Raw genomic sequence first — 13,801 nt, 5'->3', positions numbered from 1 at the left:
AAAGAATAATAAGGAGTTTTGTTTTGTATTTTTGGCCACAGCATTGTTTACGCTTGTATTGAGCATTGTGATTCTACACTTGGTAGCTGTATTGAAATCAAAATTCTGGTATCATCACAACCCTACACACAGTCACTTACCATCACTCTAAGCATTTGGGCTTAAACACCCCCCTGGATTTCATCCCCCCATTAAATAAATCTTATTTAAGAAGACAACTAAAGAAAAGGTACGTTCAATGGCCAAACATCTGCTGCAGTGAACCTATCAGCTGCAGCCTTATTCAGGCAATTATTCATTGATTCACAGGAGCCATACACAAAGGATTATGCCTGTCTGCAACAGAGCTGTCCTGCCTTCCGCCCAGTGATTGCTGGGATAGGCTCCAGCTCCCCCCGTGACCCAGAAGGATGAGCGGCTTAAAAAATGTGTGTGTTTGTGTGTGTGTGTGTGTGTGTGTGTGTGTGTGTGTGTGTGCAACCGAGCTGACAGATATAGTGGAGACTATAACTGTAGATCTGCTGGGCTCTCTCTTTCGCTTTCTCTCTGTCTCACACACACATGAGCACACACACACATACACACACATACACACACAAACACACACAAACACACACACCCACACACCCACACACCCACACACACACCCACACACCCACACACCCACACACAAACACCCCAATGTGCACATATATATACAGACAAAAGGCACAGCTGAAAGTGACATGAATGTACCTTGCATTCCATTTGCCATTTTTGTGCCACACCATAGCGGTGGGAGTGTAATCTAACTGAATTCTGATTTAAACTTTATTCAACTAGGCAAATTCCATGAGGTTTCAAACATTACAAGAAGGTCAGCACAAGAAAAGACAGATAAGAAATAACATTATAAACAGTGACAGCCAGGGCAACTACACCACAACAGGGCAAGATGTATGCATCTTACATAGAAATTTGAGTCTAAATATTTCCTCAATCAACTATTTCTTCAATTTGTAACAGAATACTAAGTTCAAATATTCAGTCATCTAAGTATAATACTCAGCTGCTCTGATGGAGTAGTAAATAAAGGCAGATTCAAACCTCATTGCACCCTGGATTGTCCACCAGTTGATGGGTGCTGGCGTGCAGAGGCTGCCCAGCATTTACAGGGTTCAACACCACTTTGTCTCCAATCACCACCTGCAGAAAAACATGCACACATGAACATTCTACTGGATTGTACTGCATACAGCCGGAGAAATATATTTTAGCACAGATTTGCTCGTTTTCTACTTTACTGAAAGGCAAGCCAATACAGATGCTACCAAGTGTGTTAACATTTTCCACCTTGGACTGTTTTACTGTATTTGTAGGAATCCTCAAAACAGTAAGGTGTCTCTCTTTTTTACTGGTTGACTCTGAACCGAGCTGGAAGAGGGCACAAAGATGTTTGGGCGAATACGTTTTCTAACGCCACAGACTGGATGTATCCTTTGCAGTCACTTTTTTTACAACAGTGTCAGCAGACCCACAGACACTAGTTCTTTCTTGTGCCGCACACTAGTGCTATGGTCCTGTTAAAACATAAATGTCTAAATGGCTTTTTTTTAAGCCTTAACTGGTTTTCACATCCATGAGCCTACTACAGGCCTTGATCCACCGTTTTTTTGTTTTACTAAATAGCTATTCTCAGCTTCTACACTATAATTTATATTAAGATTATCTTCACAGATAGGGCACTGAACGTTGAAACATCAATGAGAAAAACAAAATATGAAGCATCATTGCATCTAAGCATTGAAAAAGCATCAAAATATATATTATGGTTCAAAACCTCAGAAAATCCACTCATGTTGTTAAGCTCCAGCTTCAAAAACACCTGATTCCTGTGAGATCTACTTAAGGCAAAGGCAGCTGGAGTTTAAACAAAAATGTGGGCAAAGAACTCTTACTCCGTAACCTAGTTCAATTGCTAAAATCTAAAGTAGAATTTGGGTTTTTGTGACATTATATTTTTTCCATTTGGTTCAGTTGGTTTCACATTGCAACGGTTAAAGTGCACCAGATTATAATTGCGAGTGTTTGTTTACGGGTACTTAGTTATTGGTGTTTTTGCAGAGATGTGCATGTTCTATCATATTTTACACCATTTGAGCCCAAAAAAAAAAAACAACAGACAAACTGAACGTTAAATGTGAATCATAATCAAAGCAATAATAATAAACCTTGATATTTGCATCTTTATGACTGATTTGTCAATTTGATTGCAACCAAGTCGCTGATGCAATACGTTTTATGATCGATGTGTCAAAATTAAAGACACTACTGTGCTATTATTTTATTGCTCTATCATTATTAGCAGCAGCTCATGCTGCAAGAACAATATAAGCTTCTGTGAAGAGTCTAATGTAAAACAGGCAGATCATGTGAACAGTACAGAGCTAATGTGCTGCTAGAAAAAGCAGAAAAGCATGCTCTTACTGAATTCCCTTAGTTGGTGTGGACCATCACAAAAATGTGTTCCTACCAGCAGCAAAATGTGTTCCCAAAGCAGACCGGGACAAGCGATTTTGTCGGACAACAGTTCATTTGTCCAGTGCAAATCCAAGCACGGGTGGAGTGTTCACATCTTCCAAAACAAACTGAACTAAAGAAAAAGTCTGACAGGTCCACACCAAATGGGGTAGGTGTGAAAGTGCCCTTAGAAATGTGGTCACACAAAGCTTCTTTCACTAGATAAATAACCCCACAATTACCTCAGAGGGACATTTTAATAAAAGCTATCTATACATGGAGCAAGCCTCAGAAACGTAAATTACACACATTATCAAGCAAGGCAGCATTAAGAGGCCAAACGGCACATTCTGATACACAGCGCTGATCGCAGCACGCTTTGTCCCTGGCAAATATCCAGCTGGAGACAGGGAGAACAGGGCCAGGCTAGATCTCCCAGCTGAGCATCAAGGCATGGGCTTGAGTGTCAGTATGGTTAGAAGCACTCATGTGTATCTTGAAACAACCCAAATACATTTAGGACCATTTCGAAATCAACCTTAATGAAGCAAGAGAACTTATCAAGGATCACTTCAAGTCTCTGAACATGAACAGTGTATTCCAAGAGAACATGAACAACACTGGTACTCCTGGACCAAAAAACAGTAATGTACAGAGAACATGATCATCTCACACTGTAAGCACTGAAATGATCTTAAACAGATGCTGCAGACCATGGTTGGACCAAAAGCTAAACAACTAAATTTACTCAGGCAAATATTGGCCAGAAGCCACACTTCATATCTGAGGAAACATTTGTTTGGATGACTCACACAGCCTACACATTAACAACCATGTAAGACGCACAATCTGTCAGCTACTTAACAGACACAATGATCTACAGTGTCCTCCTCCTGTATCTCATTCTCTGTTTAACCAGTTTGAAATATCGACTGGTAGCTACAGGGCAATGCTGACTTGAGGACCCCATGCTTGGCACATTTGTGTGTGAGTCAGGTGCTTCAACAAATGCCCCTTGATCTTCAAGAACACCAATCACTAATGGTGGGTGATATGGGAAAAATATTATTTCAGGATACTTGAAGATATTTTCATGATACATAACATGCATCACAACCCTCATCATTATCCAGCATCATTAACCAGCACTGAACACTAAGCACTACAAGAACACATTTTGAAGGCTGTTACCCATCAAACATGACACAAATAAACAGCACAAAAATGCTAAATATACTGACATAATATTTCACATTAAACACTGGACACAATTTTAAAACATCCACCATGTTGTTCTTGGAGTGAAAAAAGTGAACAAATGAGCAGAAGTGCAAAAATAAATCCTTTGCTCCTCACAGAAACAGCCAACAGTGACACCGGGTGGGCTACTTTCCATTTTGGAAAATCCAGTATGTCAGTTTCAACACCTCAGCCAGAAGCTGGATCTTTATAAGAGCTTTTAAACACACTTTGGATGTCTGTAACTCAGTTTGAACTTCTTTTGGAGATGCTAGCACAATTCACGACAAAACAAAGGACAAACTTTCCCTTTTGACAACCGTTAAAAGTTCTTGCTGGGACACAGCCAATCAGTCATCTTAGTTGTGGCCATGCCAATGCCAGAGACGCTGCCCTGCACATTTTAGTGTTTTCTCAGCTCTAATACACCCTGAAAAAGGACTTGTTAATTAGCTGAATACTTCAGGTGTACTACAGCAGAGATACGCATAGACCACGGCTGGGAACTCTTGCAGTTCAGCACTGTAATTTGTCTTTGCATCCATGATTAGCTTGGAGCACAGCAACCCAACATTCAGCAAATTCATCTGTTGTGTTAATGTGCTGAACCTGCATGTGATTGTTAGGAATCTCTAGAATGTTCTCCCCGTCTTCAGACTGTTCTAGAATGATTTCTGCAATTTACATTTGTTCATTTGACTTGTCCGCTCTTTGTCCTGGAACATTCTCGAGGTAAATCCTAATATTTTAGTGTTTTTGTGATTGTAAACGATGGGTCAGTGTCCCCTGTTCTGTACAGGGGGAATACGAGCAGAGCTGTACAAGAACACCAACCCTAACAGGCCCCAATTCATCACTGAAAGCAAATAGGACTGTCTACACAAGCTCTATCATCATGCTACTTCAGAGACTTTGTACAAATGCCACTGGCACACAGCACAGCCTCTTAGTTCTTCAACTAATAGCTCTCTTTCATTGCAAATCTGTCAGTGCAAGCACTCTGCACATTAAGTGCAAACCCGAAATAGGAGTCTCAAAATAAATGTACAATGATGTATTTGCATAGTCTCAGTTCATATACAGTCAAAAAGTAACTTTAGTCAAAAAAAAAATCAATACTCCCAATGCCTGTTTTTATTCATCCATTTCTCGCATTTAACTATAAACAGCTCTAAACAGGTCAAACAAATGCAGAACACTGTATTATAGCACTCAGTTCACAAGATCAGTTGTGCCTTGGGCAATCGCATCTGTGTTCAAGTCTCTGTATGCAACACTGGTATTGCTCTACAAAAGTCAGAAAGATTTCACTTAATACGTTTGCCAACATGCTTTTTGCTATGTATAAATTAATTAATACATTTTTACTCTTTCACCACAGCCCTTGGTCCTCTTTTCACTAAATAGGTTTTATAAAATGCCACTATTGTTATTATCCTTACTGTATCCATCACCATGACAACCCTCCAAGTACTGCATGTGTCAGAAAGAGGGCTCACTTAAACTCTGCATTTTTCGCACTGCAGATTTTGCCCCAAGCACCTCATATTGTGTTTTTGAGACATCTCCAGGTTGGAAACCATGCCCTGGGATTAAAAAGCATACCAGAGATTATGTTTTTTGTCCAGAGAAACTACCTATGTTTTCCTACAAAGCAAGGGCACCTAAACCTACAGTGTCTGCCACAGAATAGTATACTTACAATGTGCCCTATAAATCACCATGGCTTAGCACAGCACTGTGTTGTTACACTGCTTCTTACAGATCACAGAGCACTTATACTGCCCCGTGGTAACCTGTCTTCCATAGAGCTGAGCGATTTACACTGTCTGCTACAGAGTAGAGTGCACTTACACTGTCTCCTATGGACCGGAGTTTGTAGAAGGGCTGGATGTAGAACCAGGAGCCCTCGTTTCCGGCTGAGTCCAGAGTGACTCGCATGGCATTCTTCTCCAACAGGGCAGGCAGACGCTTATTCACTGTCAGGTACTTATTGCTTTTCAAATGCAACAACTGCAAAAGAGATGCATCAGTTATACACACACAAAATCAGGTATGTCAGATGTCCACAGGTGTCTCCAAGCTAGTTTACCTGAATGACGTTGCCATACTGAATGACCGTTCCCAGCAGTTTCCTATTCTCTGATTCGTTCTGTTTCTTCTCCAGATCAGCTGCATGCTGTATAACACACAATAAATATAAAAAAAATAAAAATCAGGCAAAAACAGTGATTCATTTTTGACCATTTTCATTTTTTCTCAATTATTTTGGTCTAAGTCTAGGGCTTTGTATTGAGTGTAAAATAGGTTAAATACACAAGTCGTTCAAATAAACATAGCTTAAAACAGTTTTTCACAGAAATTATAACCCTATTATACTCACTAATCATACAGTGCCAGTGTTAGTCTGCAGCAGCATCTAAACCCTGTCAACCTACTATCACATTTTTTCTGCAACTTTTGCAGCAATGCCAGCACTCTCAGAGAACACTAACTCCACTCATATACACAGCAAAGCTGGCCTCCAACTCAAGGTACACTATATAACCAAGGGAAAAAAAAACAAAAGGCTGGCGGCAAAAGGCTTTTCTACCTTCTGTCCTTCCCAGTAAAAACACAGTCCTCTAGAGATGGCGCATCATACAATATAAGATTTATTTCTGTTGCAGTATGTCTTTGACTGTTTCGGATACAGGCCAAGCTATCCTGTTTGATTTAAATTATCTTAGTGGGCCAACAATCTGCATATGGTTATAATACAGCTGGAACTCAAATGTGAATCACAGCAGTTGTGCAGTGATCTGACCAGGCATAGAGGGACAAAAACTGATAACAATAAAATAAAGCTAAAGAACATTATATATTTCTAACAACAAAATAAGTATTTCCAATGCCTTTTCTGATTAGGAGCATTACAGGATCACAGCTAGTTGTGTATTTGTGTGAAGAGACAGAAACATACATGCAGTTTGTTGAGGAGTACTGTATCTGTAGTGCTGTTGCCACCGGGTTTCGCTGCCTTCCAGAACTGTTTCTGTGCTGAGTACCTATTCATAGGACACAGCTTGAACAGACAGTCTGTGGAGGGAGACAGAGGGAAAAAAAGAAAAAACACCACATGGCATTACTAACACACTGAATATAGGCACAGACACAGAAAAAAAACTTAACTCTCCAACTCCAACAGCCTGACAATGGCTCTATAATTACTGAAACTTTATTTTATTTTAACAGGGCAAATTCCAGTTGTCTATCCTTATATAAAATAACAGTATAGGAAGAAAATAAGTACACTGGGTATAAATGTGCAGCAAGAAACAATCCAATTCTTACAGACACAACACATTTCTTTTGTATATGACAGGAATACTGCAAATTTAAAAGCATTCTGTACCCACTGTTCCACTGAGACACAAAAGATCTATTAGGAAAGGGGAGAAAATATGCTACGCAAGACTGACTGTGCGGGTAATTAAATAACCCAAACATCTTTTAATATTAAAATAAAGACAACTATTCTTTAGATTACACCCTATGTGTCAAACACAAGGCCTGCGGCACAATCCTACTTGGCCCGCAAATTTATTTTTAATTTTTAATTAATATTAGCCCATTTCACCATGAGCTGCACTACAGGTCCCAGCATGCACTGCAATGTAATGTGTGCCCCCACCCCCTCTCCAACAATGACCTATGGGACAGCACCACAAATGAAAAAAAAAAAAAGCCAGGTGTCTATTTCAAGCGAATGGGCAGTTTTGAAAAACCTACTGTACACTGGTGACGTTTAAAGAGGTTGAACAGTTCTCTGCAGCTAATGTAGTCTGCTGTTTTATATAAAAGAATTTGTTTGTATTTAAAATCATTCTTGATTCGTTCAATTATTTAATGCCAATTTTTTGCCGCTGTAGTTTTGGCACATTTTGAACAAACAATGGCCAGTTTGGGTCATGACAAAATGTTAAGTAAAAATAAAATAAACACACAGCTGGTCCACCGATTTGTTGAGTTTTTTTAAAATGGCCCTTTTAGTGGTTCAGTTTGACACCCCTGGGTTACTCCCTTTTTTCATCCAATTTACCCACTCGTCTTTCTGATAGAGGACAGAGAGAGCTGGATGGCCAGAAGAGTGATGAGTCATGGGTCTAAATGAGTCTAAGGGACTAAAGGCTGAATAAAGGGCCTTTGGTGTTGGGTTTTTCAGCCTGTAGGCTACCACTCTTAAAACAAGGACATAATTCCATCACCATAGGAAAGACCTGGGGAGAGAGCTCATCCTGTTCCAACAGAGGCACTGAACATTGAGTTACCAGATAAAGGAGAGGAGAGGGGAGGAGAGGAGAGGGGAGGAGAGGAGAGAAGTATGGAGGAAGCAAAATGGAAAAGGAGGAGAGAAGAAGAGAGGAGAGGAGATTAACTGTCACAGGGATAAAAATAGTCCCTGGTCCACACAGTGCAGAGAGGAACTTTGCCAAACTAGTGCTGGTGTCCTGGGATTTCCAGAGGCGGGGAATGCTGCACTGATGCAAAAAAGGTAGAGAGGTAGGATGGGCGATGTGTGTGTAAAGTAAATGGGCCAGAAGTAAAGGATGGAAGAAAGGGAGGACATTCATTTTTCATTGAGCAAGGTTAAAAAGGGGAGGGAGGAAAAACACATGAAATGTGGGAGCTGAAACCGGATTCTTAGGTCAGTGAGTGAATGAAGGAAAGAGAGCGAAAAAAAAAATGAAAGCCTGAGCGAGAAAGTGAAAGTGACAGATCCTGAAGAGCAAGACAGTCAGAAAAAAAACAGTAATCAATTTATACACTACACTACAACAGCTTCTCTCCTTCTAACTCACACTCTAGAGGCCTGTCGGTTTCTTTTATTTGCTTTAAAATCCAACAAATACAGAAATTGTTCAAGGAAGGAAACATTCTGTTGCTTTCAGTCAACACAGTTATTCAAGTAGAACCAGGCTGGTCTCATACTGTGATGCTCTTTTTCACAGATGTTTCCAGTCCTACAGTATCACCCCACAGCACAGTTTAAAGTTCTGTCTGCTGTAAAACACCATCATTTGACTACAGTGATAATGATCAAGTCCTTCATGAGCTAAAGTAGGAGCACTAGAAGAGAATAAAAACTTATGCTGTTGTGGCCCTACAGGGCAGGAGCTAGAGGACTCGTGCCATATCGTAACGTGAATCAGGTGAGTCATTACATGCCTAACAGGCACCCTCTGTCAAAACAACCAGTGATTATCACATTCCAGCAGTAAAATCAAGAGCTGTATGAAAGTAAAAGTGACCCATGCTGGTTCTTTAGAAGATGAGTAAAGGTAGGAACCAAATCAGTGCAAATTCTGTGTTTCACTGGACTTATAAACAAATAAACAAAAATTAAGGCTAGTGCAAAATTAGTTACCATGTTCTTTTTATTCTTTTTAATTTATATCACGGTATAATTAAGTTTACTGATGGTTTCGGACTACATCACAGTGTAGTGTATTTATGCATTTTTATTCTAATAAAATCTTAAGTGACCCTTTTTTGTAGATTAACAATGGCATATTAATTTGGATGTCCCTTCACTTTTAATAAAAACCATATTTCACAACTGAAGTAATTTTCACTTCAGAGAGAAAAATAGTGAGAAAAACAGAGGTCAATATTGTTTTTTTCTGAGAGCAGCAAAAATGCTGATGAATGCTGTTTTAAATCCACAAGTCATTTGTCTCATATGTGTGTCTCCTACACTCAAGCTTTAATCTATGACCATCAGACAGTGCTGGAATTTAGTAAATATTACAAGCAGTTAACACTATCAGTTTTAGCTGAGTAGGCCAAGACTGCAGCATTGCCTAAAGCAGCTGGCTGAGTGAGGAGCGCCATAGGCAGTGCACACAGACGGAAAGCCGGCTAACAAACTCACCCCAAGAGACTGGCTTTGCCTTCCACTCTCTTTTCTCCCTGTTACCTCAGAGAGAAACATAACTGCTCAGCTGAAGTTAAGAGTGTCTGTAAGTCCCTCTGAAGACAGACTAGCATCAAACAATACTCGATTTGGGACGTACAGGAGCTTCCTTTTTTAACACTAAAATTATGCTACACACCTATAAGCCATTACAACCATCTGAAATCACAGTAAGAAAAATGACAGACTGTTGCTTTAAGAGCTCTTGTTACGCAGACTGGAGTGAAATGCAAAAGTGCAGGAAGATCAGGTCTCATTTTTCAAATTCCTCACAACCGTTTAGCACATATTGCCTGAAGTAGGTCAAGTTTCCCTACAGTGCAAAACCTCTCCCTGACTGAGACATTACACTGTTAGAAACAAAGGTTCTGTGCAGGCACATTTTTTGTTCATCAAGTATAAACAATGTAAATGTACCCCCAAAGGTACAACAGTGGTTTTAAGGCCCAATTATGTACCCTAAGTAATTTTTCCCAGGTGGAAAGTATGGATTCGTACCTTTTCATAACCTAATGCTTTAAAATAAAACAATAAAACAAAAAGCCTGGAGACGAGGCGGGGTGTGTGGAGTCAATACGACTTAGAAAATGTCATTTCAATGAATTATGGTACAATTATGTTGCCGGACTAAAGGTACTGAGATGTACCCTTGAGGGTACCCCCCCAGTGACAAGAGGGGAACTGCCCCAGTGACAGTTTAGTACCTTTATTTCTGAGAGTGTACAACTGGCATCTGCAACTCTTTTGTACCTATTATCATCAACAGGTACATGTGGGCAAGCTACTTAAACCTACTTAAACCAAGCTGGCCAAAGTGTGCAATAAGACAACATTCAAAGTAGAGACCACAGTAAACAAGATATAAAACACTGACAGTCCAAACAGATTATTGTCCCAAAGCTACATGTATGAACGAGACACACTACACGGCGGTGATCCAAAAAAGAGCTTCTGGGCAACGGGCAGAGATTCCCTGGAAATCAGCGCCATTTAAATGGGCTTATGCGGCCTATTGATGCCATTACTGAGCTGTAGATTTAGTACCAATATGCTCCCTGTAAGTTGAGGAAAGCAGTCATGGAGGTTAGCCAAGCAACAACCCCATAGAGTCTACCTGGGCTACCTGCAGGAAGGGGGGCATGTATGCTTTATTTAACCCTGCAGGACACAGATACATATTTCAGCCCTAGAAATCAAGCTGTCTGTGTTAAATAACTTGGACACTGATCTACAAATTACAGTGGTGAACTCATATTCTCCCTCAATTTAAAAAGATGTTAAGCAATTTGCCTTAAAATTTAAATTGACCCAATTCGTCTTGTTTTACAGTGCGGTATTTATTTAGTGAATTTATTTCCTGAATTTCTAGATGATTTCAGAAATAGTCCAGCCAGTTGAGCCTGGGTGCATGCATAGTTTAAGCCCCTTCCCCTCCCCTGTAACTTTACACTGGTAGCATGTAGGACTTCACGAAAGACGGCAAATGAGATATCATCATAAGAGAGCGAGGGGCGTATTGGTTTTAAATTACAGTTTTACATTTCTATACAGTGTGAACTAAGGACGTTGTGCTTTTTACCTTTGGTGTAAGGGGAACACAGCTCTCTGTTCAAACAGACTGAGCCGATGAGCTAGAGCACAACAGAAACAAATAAGCTCCTGAGGTAGCATTAATAAACAAAAAATAAACCAGCAAAATATTAAAGTCCATCATCCATTAAATGTTAAACCAAAGTTGAACAACTATTGGTAAATATTGAACAGTGCTAAGCAAAGAAGAGCAGACCCGATTATGCCAGCACCAGCTTAGCAGACTTATAAAATAGCATTAAACAGGTTAGATAAAATAAAATACCATTAGACAGGTTGGAGTCTTTTTGTCACTCTATCACCAGTCAATTGACTTCACTCGCTCCGATTTGAGTCTTTATCCTGTAAACTTGCGGATATCAAACCTGTGTTGTGGTGTACAAGAAAACAGTCTGCTCACTAAGCCAACGCCAGCGTCTGATACAACCAAGGACAGTATAATGGAACAAGATTAGCACAGCCAACTACTCAACACACAAAAATTATTCACTGACTCACGTTTTCAGTCTTTATTCACATAAGGTGCATCAATGAAACTTCAGTGAACCAGTGAACCAAAACTAAAGTCATATTAATAAGAAGCTTTTCTGGACAGTAATTCATAAAGCTGTAGCATTCAAAGATACTACTACTTGCCACAAGCAGAGTTCAACACACCATATTTGACTGTTTATTATATAGATGTGGAATACAAATTTAACACTATCATAAATGTAATTACCAGCAGCATTAATTTATTTAACTATCTGTTAACTACACAGTCCATTCATCACAAACGTTAAGTTAGTTACATTAGCGCTCTCTCTTTGTAACTAAGTTTCTGGTCACCACATTGTAATCCTCTCATTAGCATATTTTAGTATATCGCTGCTGTCGGAACAAAATTTTGTATCTCCATTTTGTCGTTTTGCAGTTTTTGACATAATTTGAAAATGCCTGGTGCCCTTTACATGGTGTGTAAATTTCATGATGAATGAATGGAAAAGTCTGGTTCTATTGACTTACTTTAAAAGTAAAGTAGGTTTTTTTCTCTCTCCTGTAAAATTATCATTTTGGAGATACAAGGTTTTGTTCTGACAGCAACATGATACCATGACTGACCATGATACATTAAAGCTCACTTGTATCACAAATAAAACTAAGTTGCTAAGTAGCGCCCAGTGAATTGCCCATGTTTCCAATAGAAAAATGTGAACTCTAGTTATAATAACACATTTGACAGAAATAACAATCCATATAATCACCATAAGGCATCCAAAAGGAGATAACCATTTAGAAAACACATTTTTGCGTGAAGGGGGTCTTTAAGTTTAAAAAAAGGGTTTGCCTCAGTTTTCCAAAGAACAGCCAGGGCATTTCAGGAACATACAGGCTTTTCTTGAGCAGTTCAGGTTGGCACAAAGAAGTTTTTCAAATGAATTAAAACAGTTAACTTTTTTCACAGTGGATTACATGAAAACACATGCAAGCAAAAGCCATCTGGATTTGCTTGGAGCAAACAGATATTGGAAAGGCCTTTAATCACTCAGGAGATGGTTTTTATCCCATAATTTCAGAAGATTATATTTCCACACAGACTGACACTATCTTATGACACACATTAAATTATAACAGATCAGGGCCAGTTTATTCATGTATTATAGCTTTAAATAAAAAACTGAATGCAGCTAGTAACTGTAATCTGGTAGGACAAGACAGCAAAAATAGCTTTCTACCTTTTTCTTCCTACACTGCCAGTGTAGCAATCAAACAGGAAGTGCACCAACTACACAAGTCCTACAAGCTCAGTGAAGCAAAGCACCTGTGTTTGGGCAATGGCAAGTGCAAATTAACCTACATGTGCACCAAATCTCCAAAAGTAGGTTAAATTCAAAACTTGCATCATGCTTAGGGGAAACATCAAAAACTACACAAACTGATTAAATCAGACGCCAAACAGCAAAGTAATTTGTCAGAGTCAAATTCCAAGTCACACAATATTGAAAAACATATAGGAATAAGGCTACTTATCAGTACATGAAAGACAGGAGAACTTCAAATGCTGTCTCAAACAGCAAAGGAAAGAGCCTAATGCAGCTGTAGTGCACCAAAGCACATTCTCAGTCATTAACCCTTTACAGTCCATAGTTCTGCTCCATCCAGATAAATCTGAACTTCGGTCTGGATCTGGACTGTGGTCATGTGAGAACTCATGCTCTAAATAAATGTCAATACCAAGAGTTTAGGTTTTAGGAACACCACAGCTATGTTAAACAGAGGAACAGTGGGTGGACCTGAACACAGGTGTGCTTTTGGTTGGACCTAAGTGCTCAGACCATCTGAATGCAGCTCTGTCAGCCGTATCATACAAGAGTACAAGAGATGCATTGTTTAAGCCACTGTATCCATTACATTCCTGATCTGCCAGTGGCTCATTTGGATGCCCAGTGGGTCATTTAGAGACAGAAAGAAAGAATGTTTGAAGATATACTTTACACAAAAAAACAATGTCAAAGGTAGCAGTTTGACGGTGAGTGA

The 13,801-nt window shown here is 39.5% G+C and overlaps 1 protein-coding gene across 1 annotated transcript in view; it reads right to left on the bottom strand.

Annotated features, from left to right (window-relative positions):
• The window catches only part of itpr1b (inositol 1,4,5-trisphosphate receptor, type 1b), a 179,430-nt gene that overhangs the window by 144,238 nt on the left and 21,391 nt on the right, over positions 1 to 13,801 (bottom strand). The window contains exons 4-7 of the mRNA XM_036559065.1: positions 6,701 to 6,816; positions 5,831 to 5,917; positions 5,593 to 5,751; positions 1,087 to 1,185 (exon numbers count right to left, since the gene is read on the bottom strand). Coding sequence (XP_036414958.1) covers positions 1,087 to 1,185; positions 5,593 to 5,751; positions 5,831 to 5,917; positions 6,701 to 6,816 — 461 coding nt within the window. The remainder of the gene's footprint in view (positions 1 to 1,086; positions 1,186 to 5,592; positions 5,752 to 5,830; positions 5,918 to 6,700; positions 6,817 to 13,801) is intronic.

Source organism: Colossoma macropomum, unplaced genomic scaffold (assembly GCF_904425465.1).
Source record: "Colossoma macropomum unplaced genomic scaffold, Colossoma_macropomum, whole genome shotgun sequence".
In the NCBI taxonomy this organism is placed as follows: Eukaryota; Metazoa; Chordata; class Actinopteri; order Characiformes; family Serrasalmidae; genus Colossoma; species Colossoma macropomum.
This window is presented reverse-complemented; position numbering and strand designations above follow the sequence as displayed.